This window comes from Engystomops pustulosus, chromosome 2 (genome assembly GCF_040894005.1).
Source record: "Engystomops pustulosus chromosome 2, aEngPut4.maternal, whole genome shotgun sequence".
In the NCBI taxonomy this organism is placed as follows: domain Eukaryota; kingdom Metazoa; phylum Chordata; class Amphibia; order Anura; family Leptodactylidae; genus Engystomops; species Engystomops pustulosus.
The window spans coordinates 161012680-161028143 of NC_092412.1; the positions used below are offsets into that span (position 1 = coordinate 161012680).

General features: G+C 38.4%; 1 protein-coding gene across 1 annotated transcript; it reads right to left on the reverse strand.

Annotated features, from left to right (window-relative positions):
- Window positions 1-2581: 2581 nt before the first annotated feature.
- APOBEC2 (apolipoprotein B mRNA editing enzyme catalytic subunit 2) lies at window positions 2582-13425 on the reverse strand. Its single transcript, XM_072137163.1, has 2 exons — window positions 13145-13425; window positions 2582-4868 (listed from the first exon to the last, which is right to left on the reverse strand). Exons 1-2 carry the CDS (start codon window positions 13285-13287, stop codon window positions 4304-4306), a joined length of 708 nt encoding a protein of 235 aa, XP_071993264.1. The 5' UTR covers window positions 13288-13425; the 3' UTR covers window positions 2582-4303.
- Between the last annotated feature and the right edge of the window lie 2039 nt (window positions 13426-15464).

A 15464-nucleotide genomic window follows, 5' to 3' on the forward strand; every position in this document is an offset into this window, starting at 1 on the left:
ATATGTTTTCTTACATTTACTAAATTTGTCAAATAAAACCCCAAAGTGGGGAAAAATCATTTTTGTATTGCCATCTTCCAAGTAGCATAACATTGTTACTTTTTCAGCTACGGAGCTGGTTGATGGCTTGTTTTTTGTGGGATATGTTGTACTTTGCGCCACTTTTTTGGAGGGTTTATAACAGTTTTTTTATGGCATTTATCATGCGGTTTCAATAATTATTTACTGTTATTCTACGGGTTGCTACGGACGCGGTGATACTATATATGTGGGGTTTGTGTTATGATTTAGACTTTTTTTTTTAGTTATATGTCTTTTTATATGTTTTGGGCCTTTTGGACATTTTTATTGATTTCTTTCTTTATTTTTTATTGAATAACTTTTTTTTTACTTTTTCACTTCTTCCACCATGGGACATGAACAAGCAATCATCTGATTGCTTGTTCATGAGAATATTCTGCAATACTGATGTATTGCAGGGTATTAGCAGTGTCAGCCTATGCACATGCATAGGCTGACACTCTGCCTGTAAGATGACGTCATAGACAGACGTCCAGATTGGACCCCAGTGATGCCACAGCAACGATCGGCGCCCCCCGAAAATGGTTTGGGGGGGGGATCGTGGGGGAAAGATCCCCCAGAAGCATGTTACAGCTGCATATATAAATCCCAATAGACGGCAATGGCAGCCCGACATGTGTGGCACTGATCCGCACCGTACACCGCAAAAAGATAGAGCATGTTCTATCTTTTTGTGAGTATGCGGCCGCACGCCATTGTTTTCTATGGAGAGAGGAGGGGCATGCAGATAAAGAACTTATCTGGAGAGGCACAGCAGGAAGGCACAGCAGATCTAGTGTGTTGTGGAATAGCAGAGATGTAGGAGAGCTGACTGTCATTGTGTGCAATTGGCATCTCATGGATCTCAACATCTCTGATCTATCTCTATTTCTGTGTGTCAGATACTAGTACAATGTTCAGAAGCTAAATGAAAGTGTAGATAAACCTGTACACAGATAATCTAACCACATTGTCAGCTCACAGAACCAGATGGATCATAATTGGGGTCATTTACTAAGGGCCCAATTCACGTTTTCCCGACGTGTTACCTGAATATTTCCGATTTGCACCCACACCCTGGAATTTTGCACTGACCATCACTGAGTGATAGGAGCCAAAACAGCAATAACACTGAGTAAAATTGTGAAGCACAGGGTTACAAATGATCTTTCATTCACAAATTTCAATCACTAGGGGATTGAAATTTGACAACTTTCTTTCGTGGGAAAACCCCTTTAAGGCACTTTAGTTTTTTTGACGCAAATATGCTAGAAGTCTTTCTCAACTGGATTAATAAATTCCCTCCATTAATTGTTAGTCCCAGCACTGAACAGAATAGGAGCTGAGGATATATTATAATGATCCCATTTCTATCTATGTATCCATGTATGTGGTGTGCTGTCTGTATGACTGACTTTCTTTTTTTTATAATTTAACTTTTTTAGTAAAATGGTTAATTAGTGTGCTTATTTTAATAAAATACATCCTTTCATTCTTTTTTTTAATTAAAATTTCACCTTCATAATGGCACTGCCTAATAAATGGGATAATTTTGCGAGTGTCATACAGTATAACAATTATTTAGTTCTTTTCATTCATTTTCATTCTTGCCATATTGGGCAAGAACATTGTTTGGCAAATTCATCTCTATGGGCTCATACACACAGCTTTGGTTTCAATGGCCCTGTGTGTGAGCCACCTATCTGAGCTTCAAAATTTACAGCAGGTTCTGTTCTTGCCCATGTTTGTTCTTTATTGCAGTCAATAGGGCGTGCGCAAACTTCATATGCCAATGATACACGGACTGCAAATAATGGACTGCAGTTCCTATAGCCTTTGACTGGCTTCATACCATTGGTTGTTCTCTTCTGTTATAGGAAGGGAACAATAAAATTTAAAAATTGATACTAATGAGAATACCTTTCATTATGTATCAATTCCCTTTGACTTGCACGCATTACATACAAACCAATGTTAATAGACAAGTACCAATTTATTTAATTATCTTTATTTATTAGTAATAGCAGCCCCAGACAGATTTCTTAGAAATTAAACTCATGAGATGTGACTGGTGTTCTTTAGGGGCCCTTTCACATGACTAAAATGAGAAAAGTAGCTTGTGCTGACAAAAAGAATATTAGTAAGATTTGCACCAGTTTTATGTATTGGTCTCTCTCCTGCACTTTCCTGATTATAGTTGTGATAATATGTCATTAAAGTCAGAAAAAACACCCTTACATATTATAATGTTATTACTATTTGCTTGAATTATAAGCTTCCGTCCTTCCATAGACTTTGATAATACATCTTTTCACAAGGTGTTGACCCTAGTTGTACCTCTTCAATGTTCCCACTAAGGACTTTCAAATACCAATGCAAAGTAATGTACACTATTAAGAAAAATTCTGTTGTGTGAATGTGGTCTAAGACTGCACAAACAGCACAATTTTTTGTGGCGTTCCTCTTTTTTGTTTAAAACACTGCAGACAACGTCAAAATATGGAAGATTCAAACATGATACTCTCTGACAAAATTCTATTTTTTATTCTACAATATCCTACAAACCCACTCTCTGCTTCAATCCCTGTATCATACGCTTAACTCTATCTCATTAAAATGGCCAAATGCAATCCCCTTGGGATCATGGTAGAGCAGCAATGACAAACACCTACCTGTAATACTAAGCACCTACTCTTACCTAAATTCTTATTCTAAATTTACATTTACATTCAAGGGCTGAATTAATTATATGATGTCTAAAATCCATGGCTGTAATCACTTTAAACAGTTTGTAAACACTAGGAACATAATACTTTAAGAGCCATAATTCTCAAGAGTGGCTTTCTAGTAGTGACTGTATTTGTTCTCACAGGTGTACCACTAGTTAGTAATGTTATGCTGCATATATGAAGATATATGGGACTGCCAGAAAGAGAATGACTGATTGTCAAGTTACTTCTGGTGTAATGGTTAGTTTTAACAAGCATAATACATGGTTTATAGACCTGTGGTCTTACTAAGATTATAAGGCATAATGTGGGCAAAGATATTTCGCTATATTATGCTTAGGTAAAACTTAAAAAAGCATTAAAGGTTTTTCAGGCTCTAAGGATGCAGCTCTGGTGCAATGGTCCCTGTTGGAAAGTAGGCAATGCAATCACATGTTTTGGGAACTTGACTTCTGGGCCAATCACTGGCCTCAGCAGTCAAATATGTCAATTTACAGATGGCCATTGAGTAGATGGAATGTCTCTAGACAATGGGGAATGGAGCACTGAATGGAGCACTGAAGCTGCAACTGGGATATCTGCAAAACTGGTAAATTCATGTTTTATTTATATTAGTTCATAAACAGTTTCTTAGCCCTAATTTTTACATTTTGGACAACCCTTTTAATTTAATTGGAAGCCACAGTAGGGTGAGTTGGGAAACTGTGAATTAAAACTGCCTGATCGGAGATAAATCATATCATGAAATTCCTAAGAAATTGTTAAAGGGGTATTCTCGTCTGGGCATTCACATCCAGATTCATTAATCTGCCATATATAAACATTTTTTCAATTAGATGTCATTAAAATAAGATAGTTTCCCATAAATGTAGTGATATGGTCCCTTAGAAACAAGACTGTGTCCTTGGATATGGCCACCTCTGTTGGAGGGATTGCACAAAGAAACGTCAGGGACATGTCAGGGAGTTACTGGATGTCCCACAGCCGTCCTATGGTAATGAATGCTGAATCCAGGTGCTCAGACACCGCTGCCAGAGTGTGGGGTGGTCGTATCCGAGGAAACTATCTCGTTTCTAAGGGACAACATGACTACATTTATGAGAAATTATTTTCACACAGGAACATTTTTTTTTAATAACATCCAATTGAAGAAATGTTTACATGTGGCAAATTAATAAAATTTAAATGCCCACATGGGAATACGGCTTTAATTCTAAAATAGGTTATAAAACCGCATTATAAAAGCGCATACATTTTGAATTAAGAGAACAAATAAAATTTGATCATACATCATACACATATGTTTAATGGCCAAATGCATGGATACCTCTCATTTACCTCCTGACATCTAACATAAATTATATCCCAATACTTATTTATGGCCTTAACAGTAATTTTTTTTCCATTGATTGAAGCAAAACACACACAACAATCTCGTTCTCTCCCAAAAAGTATTACATTTCCTACCACCCCAAACATTTGTCTTTTACCCATAAAATGACATTTCAGGTTATTTATCTGATAATTTCTGACAACTTCTCTTCATAATATTTTGAGTTTTCTTCTAAATCTTCCCAGGGAATAAAGGTTACTTGTTCACCCTTTTGCTCACTTTCCCCTTCTTCATTGAAAATCATGTCTGGCTCCACAAAATTTTGCCACACATGCAAATAATCAGCACTCTTCATCATTCGTAGTTGGCAGCCAGCAGAGGTTATGCCCCGCAGGGCACCACGGATTTCTGATTCTTCCCACTGAAAAAGCCGAGCAACTACCAAACGTAATTTCAATGTCTTACTCCTTCGCAGACATCGAGCAATGCTGGCTGCACAATTTACACAGGGGCTAGATGACACATAGCAGGTGACACTGACAGTACCAGAGCTGAGAAATTGTGGTAGGACATTGGAGAAAAAAGCCTCCTCTGCATGAGCTGAGGCATGCTCATCTTCCAGATACCCACGGAATACTTGACCTTCTCCTCGTTCTATAGTGTAGCATAACAAAGTCTTATTTCGCCCAGAACTGTACTCCACATTCTTGAACTGGAACATAAAAGAAGAAGCAGGGATGCGGCTCCTAAGAAAAACAAAATAGAGGACAATTTCAATGGAATAGTACAATTGTAGGAAGGGTAATGGTAGAATTACAGACGATAATGCATCACTTATTTGGCAGACCACAAAATATAATGTATCATATTAGAAAAAGAAAAGGATTCACAGACACTATCAGTCCTATTAAAGGTGGATATTTAAGACCCCGACTAAATATAGATCATTAGGAGGGCAAATGACCAGAAAACTTTTTGGTGGTGCTTATGTTTATAGTGGTCCATATATAATAATCATGAAGAAAAAAAAGATGGTCGGCAAAATATAAAATATTCTTTAATCCTTTCTAAAATCTGTTATGAACAGAAGAGAGGGAGCAAAGCAGAAGTGTGCACTTGCGCTATACATGTGTTTCTTCTTGCATATTACTGGATTTCTATATTTAGATAAATTACATGGACTGGGGCAATACATTTTAGTGGCCAGTGTCAGATACATAGCTATTTGCTGTAGTCTATGACAGAATATTTCATCTTCTCTTCTTCGTTTATCTCCATGTAATAGTTACAAATATCTAGCTTGCTTGTATTCTTGTCATTGGGTATTGGATTCTCTGTGTACTCTGTTCACTGTTGCCTACCATTGTCATCATGTTAAGAATAACAAACTGCTTTCTGTCTGTGAAATTGTGCTGCCCTGGCAGGAGCATCTGTCACTTTAACCTCTCTGTGTCACAGATATTTGGAAGATATTTTTAGATCCACTGTAGGCTTCTCTTATCATCTGTCACTTTTCTAATCTCTGATATCCCAGAGCAAAAATAACTCATGAAGAGGAGTGTGGGTTATTTTAGCAAAGACCACCACCTAAATCTGAAGATGGGGGTAGTTACCAGAAAAAGCTGTATGTACCGACATTTAGCAATCAATATTGCTAAATAAGCGTGTACATGTACATGGATGGCCATATTGCCCATAGGAAAGCATGGGGCCGTATACCGGCAGTATATATGGCTGTGTGCATGGGCCCTAAGCAGGAAGAAGGACTGTGTGTCTTTTAAATACCTATCTATTGTAAAAATATATTCACTACAACTTATTATACAAAAATACAATACATGTTATTAACAAAAAATATTTTTTAAAAAAAATTTATGTTATGATGAAAGGGGTTTTACCACAAAATAAGTTGGGCCCAGTCCACAGGATAGAGCCTAATCAGAACCCATCAGAACCCACCAGATCCCCTTTCTCACCATCTGTTGGGGTGTCATCACTGTGACCACCACCAACCAACAAGTAAGGCCCTATCCTGTGGATAAGGCCTAACTTTTTTGTGGGAAAACCCCTTTAATACCCTAATGTATAAAGTTTAGACAAAGTAGATGTGCAACACCCCTGCCAATGCATAGGCTAGGTGGTTGTTGCGAATAGCACCCTCTTCTTGTCAGGAGCTACTCACTCAGAAGCTACAACCCTGGTAAAGTTTGTAATTGCAGCTGCAATTCACTGCCTGGTAAGGCAAGAGTTAACCTGTGAAATTTTATTAACCAATGATATCCTTTGTAATATTGTAAAGCAATCTGGAAGCTGATTGGAGAGTGCTTCCACCTAACCGGGGGAGTATAAAAACCCCTGGTTGGTGGGAGATGATGGTCAGACTCAGTTAGAATTAGCTAGTCCTGCACAGTCAGAGAAACAGGTCCAGTGTGCAGTTCCTGCATTGCTGCCATCCAGATGTACTTCCAGGAATCAGAGGTGTCTCAGGCTAGTTGCCTGACACCTTGGGCAAGTCAGGAGACTAAGCCCCAGAGCAGAGGTCTGCTATCTGGACTTGGCTCCATCTACCAGCCCAGCCTGAACCTATTACAGCTAATTCCATGTAGTTGGAGCTGTGTTCTTCCAGCTCCAACTGTAGTTTCAATTGTTCTTAACAACTGATGAAGCTTCAGTGTACAATTAAAAATCAAATCATATACACAAATCAAAAATGTATTGACTAAAACCACAACTGACATTTTCACTTTTCCTTTCTTGGTTAAAAGAAACCACCCAGGAAAAAATACTTTTTTAGGGCCTGTAAAGGCAATACAAGAGATAAATGTATGTGCTCCTACAGTCTGTATAGTTTCTATAGTGTGAAAATCTGTAGTCCAAAATGTACAAAGGATACAATACATTTACAATATTACAATACTACTAATTGTAGTCGTATGCTACAGCAGATTTATCAAAGTGACTGATGACAGATCATAAATCTGGCATTAAAGGGAACCTGTCACCAGGAGACCCGTTTTTAGCACTCCCCCAGTCCCCACAGAGCATAGTACATACACTGCCAAAGTGTTTTTGTATAAAAAATAGGTTTTACAGAGAAAAAGATATGTTATATTGTACCTTTCATTAGCATCTGCTGTGTGACTAGGCAGTTGCCTTTTGGGAGGAGCTGGAAAGGAGCAGTTCCCCCCCATCCTTGGGAAACAGCTTCTCCATGTGACCTTTTCAAATATATGAAAACACCCAAAAATGGGTCTCCTGGTGACAGGTTCCCTTTAAGTAAGACTGGCTAGTTGCATTTATTTTTGTTGTAATTTGCACGTCCTATTAGTTGCCATAGTTTACACCAGTAAACCATGCCAAAATTCTGGTGGACTAGCATAACACATTCCTTTTTTGAACTAGTCATAAAATTTTGTATAAAAGCTTCATAAATGTGGTGCAGACAGTTTTCAGTGTAAAATTACAACCAAATTCTGTTGTATACAGATGGAAAAATCTATTTCCTAAAAATCTTTTAGTATTTTAATTCATATAGCCCTATTTATTAAGTATGTAAGGATTTATGATTTATAATAGTAGTATTTATGGTCACAGAGGTGTTTATCTTGTGTTTGTTGACCAGCTGCTTCTCTACAGTAACTAGAGAGGATTATTGCTGTCCCTTTTATAGCAACAGTAAAGCCACTAGTTGAAGGAGAAATACAGTATGGATAAATCACTTACACAAAACTTTTGGGTTAAGGTTTGTAGACAAACTGGCTCACATTTATTAAAGCTTTTGCACTAGTTTTCTGTCTGACTTTGCATTGAAAATAATGTGCAAACTGCTTGCACATGAACAGTATTTAACCCCTTAACCACCTGGCCCTTTTTGTTTTTTTATTTCCATTTTTCACTTCCCATCATGGCGACTGATCACAGCTTCCCGATGACGCCATCTTTTTGAGCCGCCGGCAATTGCGGGGTTAACAACTGCAATCAGTGCAAGCAACGATAGCAGGTGTTATCGGTAAGTCTTTGCTGCAATACGCAGCAAAGACTTCCCGGCTATTGAGAGGGCTCAGCCCGTGAGGTCCCATGTTATGATACCTGCTAATGGGTAGTTACCTTTTCCCTATAGGATAACGTAATCAGCATCTGGACCATAGGGCAACAGATCCCCCCCCCCCTCTGTGATTCCCTTTGTTCCCTTGTCCCCTTATTCCCCAGCCCCAATCACTGCACTGGCTGCCTGTCTCTTTTGTATTCACTTCAAAATAATAACCCTCATCCACAAAGCTCTGCATAATGCACCTCCCTATCTCTCTTCTCTCATCTCAATCTATCGCTCTACCCGTGCTCTTCGATCTGCCAGTGATATTAGATTAATTTCTACCTTAATTCAAACCTCTCATGCACATCTCAAGGACTTCTCTCGAGTTCACCAATTCTCTGGAATGCCCTTCCCTGGACTCTCAGACTAATACCCACCCTCCAAAGCTTCAAACGTGCTCTTAAAACCCATCTCTTAAGGCAAGCCTATCATACTCACTAACTGCATGAAATGTCAACTCTCCCTTTACTAATCCATCCTATGTCCTATCTCCTGTCTGTTATCTGGCAAACACCATATATATACCAAGCTCCAGGCTTCTCTGCAGTCACTTTCACCTTGGACCTTGTAAATAAGATGCGGCTGATGGCTGGTTCAAGCAGCAGAATTTTTAATTTATTAACTTATTTATTAAATTATTTTATATTGTTCCCTTATAAAGAATGCCTGGACCATTCTACAACCTCTTGTGTCAACCCGCTCATTCTCATAGACTGCAAGCTCTTGTGAGCAGAGCCCTCACTCCTATTGTTCAATATGACTGTTTGTTCTCTGTAATGTAATATTATATTTGTATATGTCCCCTATGATTTGTAAAGCGCTACGGAACAAAATTATACTTCAAAGAAAAGTTTGTCATAAAGCAAATAATTCAATTTCTGGTCAACGAATCTGGATCAGCATCCTCTTATAGTCCTGAGGTGCTGAGCACCAAGGTTTTCAGAGGAAGGGAGCCAAGAAAATGGCTATGAGACCATTGGGCCAACATTTCATATTGGTGTCTGGTATTGTTATATTTGTTATTTCAGGCTGGGAAATGTGGTGGGTATATCTTCTTCCCAGGAGACCCATGTGAGAAGATATTACATTATTCAGAAATTTGTCCTTGACTTTCCACTTTGATTCAGGTGTAGCAGCGCCCCTCTCACACGACCAAGGGGGTGGATCAGGTGGTTAGTTAAAAGTAACCTGCCAGCATTGAATTGCCAGTAACATGCCAGAATGCATTAAGTTGTAGGACTTTCCAGGATTTTTAAAGGTTTTCTCCACCATGGATCTGTAAGCCAATCCAATTAGTAAGAGGTTTGTCTTTTCTTTGTCTTTTCTTTGTTTTATCCCTTTTCAGCTATATTGTATAGTATATGCTCTGTTGTTCTTTATGAATAGATACATACAATGAGGGGTTTATTTATCATTGTTTTTTTTGTCTGTGTTTGGTGTTGTTTTGGCGCAGATGTGGTACAAATGATGTGTTGCAACTTCCCATTGCCATAACCATCTCCTGTTGCTTAATTTAGTGTTAAATAATCGCCATACAATGAGGAGATAAGACACTAGTTGTCCATCTAGTCAAGAGCCTCATTGTGGCAAAACAAAAACCAAAAAAATGTTACTGGAGGGATGCTCTGAAGTACTCTTGAAGTCCTCTACTTGTGCCCTGCGTATTAGATGGATAAGCTCTCTGTTTGGTGAGCTCATCTAGACCTCTTGATTTTAATGGATATCATGCGATGCTTAATTTCACCTGCTACTACAATACCTGCAGCTGGATCTTCCATAAACAGTTCATCATCAAGGAAAATTATGGCCCTGTGGTTGTTCTTCTAGGGTAAAATGAGCAGCAAACAATTCTTATTACTATTCCTTAATGGTTGTATATCATTTTATCTGCAATCTTACTCTCTTCCTGCTGCTGACATTATGGTTCTTTTTTGTTACTACAGCCTACTTTAAGGCCCCTTTCACACTTGCATTTTTCACCCGCGTTTTCTGCGCGTGCTTTTGACGCGCAGAACTTGCATTACACTCTGACCCATTGTAACCAATGGGTCTTTTCAGACTTGCAATTTTTTTCACGCACACACGCGCGTTTTTTTTAACGCGCATTTAAATCTCTGCATGCTCTACATTTGCAAGTCACGCGCGTGAAAAACGCACCATACAAGTCTATGGAGATGCATCAAAAACGTATTGCACTCTGAGACACATGCAAGTGCAATGCGTTTTTCACGCATCAATTGCCATAGAAAAGATAGAGCTCAGCCCTGAGTCCAAAAATGCATTGAAATTGCATTGAAAAGGCGCGTTAAAAACTGAGACACTGAACAAACTCTGACTGAAAACTGATTGCACTCTGATGGAAAATGTGCGTTTTTCACTGACCAAACACTGATCGCACCCTGATCAGACTCTGACGTGATCTGCAACGCAAGTGTGGGAGGGGCCTAAGAATGTGCAAATACATTTTTCATTGGTGGGGGGGGGGGGGACTATGCCACCAGTGGAAAAGGTTTGGCTTACTGGTTTGGCTATTATCCCATGTCATGTCACTAGGCTTCTTTAACCCTGTAACAACCCGTGACATAATAGCACGCCATGGGTCAGCTGCGGGTGCATGGAGAGGGATTAAAGGCTGAGTCCTCTTCATAGCCAGTTAGTCTTTGCTGCTTATCGCATGGGCGCCGCCATTTTGTTGGAGATCGTCGCTCCCCGTGACGCCATCAGGGAGCAGATATCTGTTACCATGACAGTCTCGGTTCTTCCTGAAGATCCAAGGCTGTCTGGGTTTAACCCATTCATTACTACGTGCCAATTGCACACTGTAATGTATGAGGATGAAAATCAGACAAGCAAGGGTTAAAATACTCTAGGGGGGTCTGAAAAATAGAACTGATATAAATAAACAGTAAAAATCATAAAAACATTTGATATCGTCGTGTCCGAAAATGCCGATCAATCAAATTATAATAACGTTTTTTCACTGCATTTAACATCGTAACGGAAAATAGCCCCCGGATTTGAAAATGGCACTTTTTAGCAATTTTCAAAAATATTAAAAATTCAATAAAAAGGGATTAGATGGTCGTATGGCCCTAAAAATGGTACCATTGAAAACTTCATCAAAAGTTGCAAAAAATGACACCACCCACAGCTCCTACACCAAAGTATAAAAAATGTATTAGTGCCAGAAGATGGCAAAATCTAAAAAAAAGGTTTGTACAGGAGGTTTTAATTTTTGTAAATGTATGAAAACATTATAAAACCTATACAAATTTAGTATCCCCGTGATTGCACCGACCCAAAGAATAAAGTAGACATGCATTTGTGGTGCACAATGAAAGCCATAAAATACAAGCCCACAACAAAATGGCGCAAATGCGTTTTTTCACCAATTTCACCGCATTTTAATTTTTCCCACTTTCCAGAACACGACTAGAAGAATAAATACTGTCACTATGAAGTGCAATTTATTACGCAGAAAACAAGCCATCACATAGCTCTTTACATGAAAAAAAAAGTTTGACTGAAATGAAAATATTTGCATATTGTTTTGTAATACATCTGCAATGGCGATATATCTATTATGGATAATTCCACCATCTATTGTGATAAAAATTCACTCTGTTGATACCATACCATTGTGGCATAATTGAAATCCAATACCTATGTATGCGGTAAAGAGCATCTCAGTGCAGTGTGGAGATGAAGTCTGTATAGCTTTGAAGTACAATCCACAACTTTACTGAAATACTTTTGTTATGCGAGGCCCTTTCAGATCTTAGACTTCAACTGCAAAACAAGTAGTTGCTGGGAGCCCTGGCCGGTGGCTAACCTTTGCAATTGATGGAAAACAATCCTGCTCATGTGACTCCACCTAACAATGAATTGTCCAGAGGGACAAATAATCTTCAAACCACTTTCAAAGGCAATCGGCCTTCTTCATAAGGGATTTCACATTTCTGCGAGATACTCCCTACCACATACATTTTTTTCTTATAGCCAATATTTGTAGTTATATGGTGGCCATTTCTATTTTCTCCTATTGTATTTCAATTATACCACAATGGTTTGGTGTGACACTTTTGATAAATTTCCTCCATAAGGCAAGACATGGATAGCAGATTGCATATCTCTTGTGAAACTCTGTTTCATAGCAGTTTCTCATCAAGAGCGGGCAAGTTGGCTGTCACTCTCTAGATCCTGAGCTAAGTTATTTTTGTCAATATATTTTTTACTTTTTAAATTCAGCAGCATACCGGAAAGTAGATTATGCAGATAAAGTGTGTTTAGTTTGCCTACTTAATGTATACTACTATGTTCATGTTGCAAAGATGGAAAGTAAAACAAATGAACTAACATTTTCCTTTTTTATTATTTACACCAAATTACTTTCTTTATTAAATTGTTCTTGGATATGTTCCTGTTCTTCTCTGCATTATGAAAGATAGCTACATCTAAAATAATACATTGATTAACTTCAACTTGAAGCTGGTTGTTCTGTTAAAGGTATGCCATCTATAACAGGCCATTAATGGCTTGGTGCACATATAGATTTCTTACTGCTATCTGAGAAGCACATTTCTGTTTAGCAGCTAACACATCAGGCACCAGATTTTAACCACTTCAGTTAAAACTATGAATAGGTATGTTCTTTTACTTGATTTGTAACATGAAATATAATCTGACACACTACAGAGCTTTAACCAAATATTTCCCTTCAGCAGTGTACTTAAAATTAAAGTCATTACGTTTTTTCATGATAATACAATTTTAGCATTGTCTGATTATCTAAGTAAAACAGAAAAGGCAATGCAAGCAACATAATTCTGATAAAATACTTTGTGGCTGTATGTACCACGGTTATATTGGATATCTTAAAAGTAGTTTTACTATCCAAGAGAGTTCCTGTCCACTATTACATAGACTTACCCTTCTACGACCTCAAAAGGAGGCAACTCTTCCAGTTCTTTCTTTTTGGAGTTTTCTTCTTCTGGGGCCTCTGAAGTTTCTGGAGTATCCTTGGGAACTTCATTATTATTGTTAGACTGGGATTTGTTATTCCTGTGGGCCATGACAAAATGAATGGATTTATAAATTAAGAGGAGAAAGGAATAAAACTAGGCAGAATTAGAAGAACATGCCACTGGAGGAGTGAGAATTGGAAAGACTTGCTGTAGAGAATGAGAGACCTGGTGGGCTGACAGAGCATTGGGGTGGAGAGCAGATTTATCTAGGTTCTAAAAATGGCACTTGGGAGTGACAGTGACAGGGTGACCTCTCTGGAATGGATATCCCTTACTCTTTGACACATATCCCTTTGCCCTGTAGACTGCAACTAATGACCAGAAAGAAGCAGATGAAAGCAGCATCTTTAGTTCTAAGCTACATGGTGGAAATAACAAAGACATATGATTGTTAATTCTGCACATGTGTGACACATGTCTGCAGATTTCTATCATTTGTTAGCGATTTTTTCTCAAAGACGCAACTTTAAATACAAAAAAGAAATATTTGTATTTCTAAATACATGAAAAATATGGCTCCGCTACAATTAATGTAATATGAGCAGCAATTTAAGATTCTTTTGGAAGTGAATATTTGGAGCATCTAAATTATATTCATTATTAGAACTGCATTAGAATATTACATATATTTAATAATTCTCATTGATTTCATATAATTTCATTTCATTTAATATAATTGTAGAAATTGTGTGATAAATTATATTGTTGTAATGCACCATTTAAAGACATAACCAGGAGTGGGCAATAAAAGAAGAGACTATACTTTCCTGGTTTTGAGAAGCTACTATAAGGCTCATTCATACTAAAATGCTGGCATGGTAGCCACATTTCACAGGCCAAAAACTGCTTCAAGAATGAGAATCCTAGCATCACTATAATATATGATGCAAGGAGTTTTCTGGAGTCTCTTTAGTTTCAAAAACATAATTGGGGTGGTCCCTTTGGGATACAGGGAATCTTTGGATCATATAAAACTTGGATGCTTGGACACCATACTGTCTGTGTTTCTTGATAATTCTTATGAATACACAGGCACTTTGACCAATAGGGATTCATGCCTGGTAGGTTGACCACGGATATCATCAGGCAGGGGCAGCTAGTCACACAAGTAGCCCCACTATATGAAGAGAACTGTCTCTGGCCTTCCTCAACACAGTAAAGGCCTTCGGCTCTGTTGAGTGGCCTTTGCTCATTGGGTGCCTGCAGAAATTCATATTCACCCCACGCTTTCACCGATGGGTGTCTATTTGGTATCAATCCCCTAAGAGTAAACTATTGATTAATGGGTAACTCTCCATGGAATTCCTCCTATGCAAAGGAACACGGCAGGAACCCCTTTACTCAGGCGATAAGAGACCTTAGCTCTTAGACTCAGAGGGAACCCTTTATATAAAGGTATATTCATAGGTTCGAGGGAAGACAGAGTTTCTCTCTATGCGGATGAAATAATCTTGTTCTTTTCCAATCTGTCCTCCTCACTGAGGTCTATTGAACTCATCCATAGTTTTGGCTCCTACTGCTGGACGCATCATCATGGCAAGGTCTGTTCCACATGTCAGGGATAAAAGTAGTCACCTCCTTTAAATATTTAGACCATAGCTTATTGCTAATGTTAATCTGAATGGGAAAAACAAAGCTTGGAAATCGTTGCCAATCTCGGTTATATGTCATATAAATCTAGTAAATTGATAATCCTTCCCAAATGTCTTTACTTGCTTCAACATTCTCTTGACCCTATTCCAGACCAAAATTCAGTTTAGCATTTCTTCAGTTCTTCCAATTTAGAACATCAACTATGCCACTACTTGCAAATTAAGATCCTCTGGTCCATATTAGAGGGCTCCCCGTCTTCCACTTCCGATGTTACCACTGCACAGATTCAGGTTTGGAAAGCGGCTAAACTGTAGCTCATTTTACTGATTTCATAGCAGATTGCAGTAATGCTTCAACTGGAGAGGCTAGAGGGAGTGGAGAGTTGAAAAAATGCGGGCATCTGCTTTTTTCCTGACATATACACTGATAGGGTATTAGCTTCTTTTACACATCTGCAACCTAAATATGAGATAGATAGCCACTGATTCTACACACATTGTCAGAACAATTCCCCAACAAGACTCCACCCATATCTAAATACCCTCATTGAAATATATAAAAACCCGAGAGGTTTAATCTCAGATATCTACATGTACCTCCTATCACAAAGAGTTGAGCGTACCCCTCTAAGA